Raw genomic sequence first — 6,036 nt, 5'->3', positions numbered from 1 at the left:
CCTGCTGAGTTTCTGTGTCCATCTTGAGCTTTGTGGTGTGGGTGTACTAACCTATGGGCTTTATGTTTTGGAAGCCTGGATGAAAGTGAGAATGCAAGTGAGTTCATGTAGACCAGCCCACGCAGTGACTCAGTAGTTAGGGTGTTACCCTAACCTTGCAGGTGTATTTCTGCACACCTAAATGGAGACATTCAAAGGGTGCAGAATAACGCCATGTGATTTTTTTTTTTTTCCATTAAGTCAGCTCAAACAAGCCGATAACATCTGAGCAATTCCTAGGACGCTGTCCTGGGCCTCGTGGCTGTGTCGCGTTTTCAGCAACTATCATGCTTTAGACAGTGACAGGCATGGCAAGATCTTAGGATGCTTTTAGAAAACTATAAGCACTTGCAGAACATATGGTGCAGCTGCCCTTATGAAGAATAAAATGAAAAATAAAGCTAAGTAACTTGCTTTTGATGCGTGCAGTATTGTGACTCGCTGTTATTTGCGATGAAGCTAGTGTCTTGAACAGGACTTTTTGGAACCTCATTCCACAGTGCTCTTCCTGATCTGAAAGCTGTGTGCCTTTCTTTACAGTAGTCTGGTTTGAAGGGAGAGTTTGAGATAGATTGTTAAACTACTGAAGAAGTTATGATTTCAGCCGCCTTGTTGCTGGCACCCACAGGTGGCTGGTACTTCCAAGGCTTGGTTAAACCCCTGGTAACGCTGGCACCAGGGAAGGTGTTAGTGTTCTTGTAGCTGCTTATGTGCTGAGTTCTGCATATGGCTCAAGAGTTAATTTTCTATAGTTTGGCTTCTTTCTTGTGGCTGTTTGGAATGGCTGTGGTTACTGAAGGGTTCCCTTATGAAGGACAGTTGTCAGCTGTTTGTGCAAGGTGTACGAGGTGTGCAAGGTGTACGAGGTGTGCAAACCATTCACAGGATGTTCCTGACAGGTTTCCGAGGGCTCAGACTCCCATGATCATATCATAATAGTATTGACTCACGGCTCTCATGGGTCGTTTCGTTCAGAGGGACTTCATGCTCAAGTGAAGTTAGTCAGGTACAGAGTAACTATAGAATCTGAGCCAAAGGTTGTGTTTTAGTATTTCATTCTCAAACCAGTCTCCTGTGTTGTGGATTTATTTTGATGTAAAAGATGTCCAGGATGCATGCATAAATAAAAAACAGAAAAAGACAACTTTTCCTTAATTTGCTGCTTTTATTTTTATAGATGTGATTTCAAGAACAGGACTTCCTCCTCCTTTCAAAAATTACAAGTATGGTATGTGTTTGTGGGGTTTTTTTGGTCTTATTTTAATTTCTGTAAAATGCAGACCTAATATTTTATACCAGTTTCTACACAATTTAGAAGACAGCTGCTGTAGAATACTCATGCTGGTTGCAGTGCCTGCCTGTGTTTGCAACTTTGTTCAGCTCTTGTAGCTGGGGTTATGCTGCTGGGATCACATCCACAGAACTTGACCATTATTTTGAAGTTCTGTTTTAATCTGTGAATTAGGCTGCATCTTATACATTATTTGTTAATCAGTACTCATGGGTTTTGGTATTAATTTTTTATTATGTTTATAAGTGCCTTTTATCTTGGTTTTTACTCTAGAGAGAAGCTCGTGATCACAAATGCTTCGAAATTATAGTTCTGTATGTGCTTACATATTTCAGTATCTATTTACTAATTCTGAAGTCAGAAAGGATGGTGAAGTGGGAGCTGAAGGCAGTAAATGGAAAATGTTTAAGACTTAAATACTTAAATACTTTATACGATACCAAGGCACCTTTTTGGAAAAGATTAGTGACTCCAAAGACAAGTCAAGTGTCAGTCCCTGTGGTAAGGACAACCTGTAGCAACGTCAGATGGTCCAGAATGTGAGCAAGCATGTTTAAAACCTGTCCCATATAGAATATTAGCTCTTCCCACATGCCATGTGGTGTTCTGTATCGTGGGAGCTCCAAAACTGCTTGTCGCGTTTCAGAGAACCAGCATAAACACATCAGAATTTAATTTTCAAATTTTGTATTTTTTTCTACTTTGCTCAAAGTAGATACAAAAACTTTTAAATACAAGCTGACGGAACGAAAAAGAGCCTGGTGTGAAATTTAGGCTGACTTTAATGTAAAGCTACGTGTATATTTCCTTTTTGTGAAGACTGGCATGGACAAGTGCAATTCATCTGCTAGGACAGAATATACTTTCAAAACAGACTAAATTACTTCCTTTCTTGGAGTTAGTTAAATCTGATGTCAGTAACATAACTTCTCCTGAACTTGGCAATCCTGAAAGCTCCCTTGGAGTTATGCTGCAAGTGATCCTCTGTCTCCCACGTCCTTGGAGTTGACAGGCTCCTTCCCCTGCAGTGATTCAAAGGACTCAAATGAGGAACCTACTGAATACATGTGAATGGTAACAGAGTCTGTTTGCCTGTTCAAAACAAAGCCAAACAAAACAAAAAGCCAAGCATCTAATTCTGTGTTCTTGCCGATGGCAAAACAGATAGTGCAAGAAGAAAGCAAGAAAAGAGTTAAGAGATTTAGATTTATGATATATGAGTCAAGGACTTGAACGTTACTGTTATTTTTAATATATTACTTAAGGTCTTAACATCTAGGTAATTGTAAATTTGAGTTTGGAGGTGCCCTTCCTCCCTCTAATACCTGTGCCTTTGGCTAGATGAGGGGATCCTGTCTAGAACTGCTGCTCAGTTATGTTCCTGGTGTTGCCTATCCCTGCTGCTAGTTCTGTCATTGCTTAGAGCAACAGTTTATTTTTCTCCTGAGGCATATGCTGCAGCTGAGTGACTGTACTGTGTAGGACTGAGCATAATGTGAGCGAAAACCACTGCAGGACTTTAAACTTGTTAACACCAGTTAGAGGAGGCCCACTTTTACTGGGATGGTGCTAGCTGCATGGAAATTTTTACACAGAAAAATCAAAACCAGGTTCCTCACCTTTTCCCCTCAGGCTGTGAATCACCCAGATTCAAGTTTTTAGTATCTCCCGTGTGCTCTAGTGTCTTTCGTGTATTTTGGTGATGAAAGGGCAGTGAGACTTCTTCATGAATAGTGCTAGTAGGAGTCAGATTTTTCCTTCTGCTTTGTTTGGCAGTGCCAGAAATCTCAGTTGGACCCCCCGGCTGTCTCTCACCTTGCTGTTGCAGCTTCGTTCTCTCTAGAATTCAGCATCACTTTGCTCTCTCAACATCATATATAGTGCCATCACATTTTTCCTCTTGGCTTGGTGCTGTAACTCACATCTCAAAGCTCATGACTTTAATTTTCTCTTCATTTCTTTGTACACATTTTTCTTGTCCTTGGTCTAGAGCTCTTCTCAGTCAATCTTCTTTTCTTCCCACCTTGTCATTGCCATCCTGTCACTGATGATGGTGGCTTGGATGCCAGCTTGGGTCATAAGCTGCTTCTCTTTTATTTTTTTTTTTTTTTTTTTTTTTTTTTTTTTTTTTTTTATCCATTGATGGGGAGCTATATGGTAGATACTTCACAGAATCAGACTTAGAAAGTGACTTCTCATATATTGTCATGGAAGTTCTGTTACCAGAAAGGGAAAGATAAAAACCTGGGAATATGATTGAATGGTTCTAAATGGGGAAGAACTAGCAAAGGCTGTTGGGAGGACATAAGGCTTTAGCTAGGATGAGAAGAGGCTGCAGTTTCATCTCTGTAACAGAGTCAGAGGGGCCATGTAATAGCTCAGACAGCTAGATGCCAGTGGTGGAGCTGTGAACAAGTGAAATTGAGACTACAGTTTAGAGAATGGCTGGGCAAAGACTAGAGAAAAGGGAGTGTGACAAAGTAGATGGAGAAGCTTTGAACTAACAAGCAAAGGCTGGGTTGTATTTGCTGTGGTACAAAGGTTTCATGATTGCAGTATATTTTTGCCGTGATCACATGATCTTCTGGAAGTGTTTCTAATGCTTCCAATACTGCAATTATTACAGCGTGCTAAGGCTGCCTTCTGCAGTGGGAATACAGAATAGTTCTTACCTTATATAATGCTGTCTGCCTTTCCCTCTGGACCTTTGCACTCTTCTAGTTGCTTTAGTGACCACATTATTTTCCCATTTTTCCCTTCAGTTAACAAAGCCCTGCCCATGCTGCCAGAGGAAAGCAGTATTTATTTTTGTCTAGCATAATTTCTTAAAGAGCTACACCCCACAATCATATCAGAGGTAAATATTATTGAACAAGGGATTGCACTGAAAAGAGGAGAGGCTGTACATATTCATGGAAAATGGACTTGCTTTATGAAATTTATACTGCAGGTGCTTTCTTTGTGGAAAGGGGAATTTCAAGGAATGATCTGTGGTCAAGTTACTGGGTCTTAATCACTTGCTGTAGTAGTTGACAGTGCTTAAATGCTGTTTGTCCTGCCCAAATTGATGTGTAAGACCAGTTAGGTTAATACACCCTAACTGGCATTTAAATTGATGTGTTTTGACTGGCAATGGGATTGTCATTAGTCAGTTATTGTAATTCAGCCAGCAGACAGAAGCCCAATAGGATGTGATAGCTTAATGTTGGATTGACCGGTTTAAGACTGGCTGCAGGGAAATTAAGAGGTTTTCTCCTCTTTTAGGTTGAATACACAAAATGGTTAACAATAAAAGATTTTTTGAACCATACCCCTTTTTTTTCTCTCTTTCCTCAAGTAGAGCTTTCAGTATTACCTGCCTACTAAGCCTTATTTTAGGAAAACATTGTATTTTCTTTCAGATACAATGAAGATTATTCACCAAGCACACAAATCTAAGGTATGATTATTAGCTGTATTGTTCCCCTTTGGCATGCTTTAATGCAGGGAGACCTTGGCACTCTCAAACAAGACTGGGGCAGTAAATTCTTATCTTTGTATTCTGGTTCTCTGATTTATAGACTGGTGAACTTGTGGTGAGCTTGGAAGACGATGACAAACTGCTTTTGAAAGAAGACAGTACGCTGGAAGCAGCTGGAGTAGGTAGGAGCACGTTTGTGTTGACTGAGGGTGCTCTTCCTTGTGCTTGTCATTAAACTGATAGCTGGCTGATGATGTTTGGATAGCCTGCTGAAAAGTAAATGCTATTCCGGATGCTCTTTACACTCCTTGGTAATTATTCAGGGAAGAAGGGGGGATAATGTACATTCAAATCATTGGACTGAGGGCAGCAGGTATCTGCACTCCAAATGTTCAGAATGCAAATTGTGATTTTTAGAGGGTACGCTTATAATTCTGCTGAGAGTAATTTTAAATGATTGACAGATAGGTTATTAGTACCGTGTCTGCTTAGTCTTATCAGTAACATTTAAACTGATGTTTTGGTTAGAAATGTAAGTAGTGGAACCAGCACGGAATAATGAAATAAGATTATATTTGTTTAATGTGCAGCATGCAGTGCCTGATAACCAGATTGCTCAGGAAAGCTCAAGCAGTGTCATTTAGAGAATGTGCTGAACATAGCAAAGAGTTGAAACTTGACCTGATTTCTCACGTTTTGACAGGGGACTACATACAGGGCATGTCTTTTGGTAATGTAAAGAAGTGTCTGTCATGATAAAATTGATGGTTCCGGGATGTCCTTTGGGTTTCTCGTAAAAGTGGCTGAATGACTTTGTGGCAGCAGGGTACTTAAGGGATGTAGTTGCATTCCACCTTGATATGGACGTTCGCTCGTTTGAATCGAATTTGCCTGGCTGGAATGTAGATCTGCCTGTGCTCTAAGCACAGGGGTGTCGCAGAGTAAGCTCCCTCCTGTTCCTGATGCACTCTGGTCACTCCTTTCATTCCACCTTGATATGGACGTTCGCTCGTTTGAATCGAATTTGCCTGGCTGGAATGTAGATCTGCCTGTGCTCTAAGCACAGGGGTGTCGCAGAGTAAGCTCCCTCCTGTTCCTGATGCACTCTGGTCCCCCCCCAGCCAGTGAATGGGATTGCTTTCTCATAGGTCTCGTGGCTCTTCTGTTTCCTGCCATTTACTTGCTGGTTTTAAGTGACTTGGATGTCTCTTTAATGTTCTTTCTCAGGCATGCACTGAGTTGCCTC

At 40.9% G+C, this 6,036-nt stretch overlaps 1 protein-coding gene across 1 annotated transcript in view; it reads left to right on the top strand.

Moving 5' to 3' along the window:
* The window catches only part of LOC104502233 (chromosome unknown open reading frame, human C2orf76), a 9,271-nt gene that overhangs the window by 721 nt on the left and 2,514 nt on the right, over positions 1-6,036 (top strand). The window contains exons 2-4 of the mRNA XM_010146177.1: positions 1,217-1,267; positions 4,732-4,769; positions 4,891-4,972. Coding sequence (XP_010144479.1) covers positions 1,217-1,267; positions 4,732-4,769; positions 4,891-4,972 — 171 coding nt within the window. The remainder of the gene's footprint in view (positions 1-1,216; positions 1,268-4,731; positions 4,770-4,890; positions 4,973-6,036) is intronic.

This window comes from Buceros rhinoceros, unplaced genomic scaffold (assembly GCF_000710305.1).
Source record: "Buceros rhinoceros silvestris isolate BGI_N320 unplaced genomic scaffold, ASM71030v1 scaffold11492, whole genome shotgun sequence".
In the NCBI taxonomy this organism is placed as follows: Eukaryota; Metazoa; Chordata; class Aves; order Bucerotiformes; family Bucerotidae; genus Buceros; species Buceros rhinoceros.
This window is presented reverse-complemented; position numbering and strand designations above follow the sequence as displayed.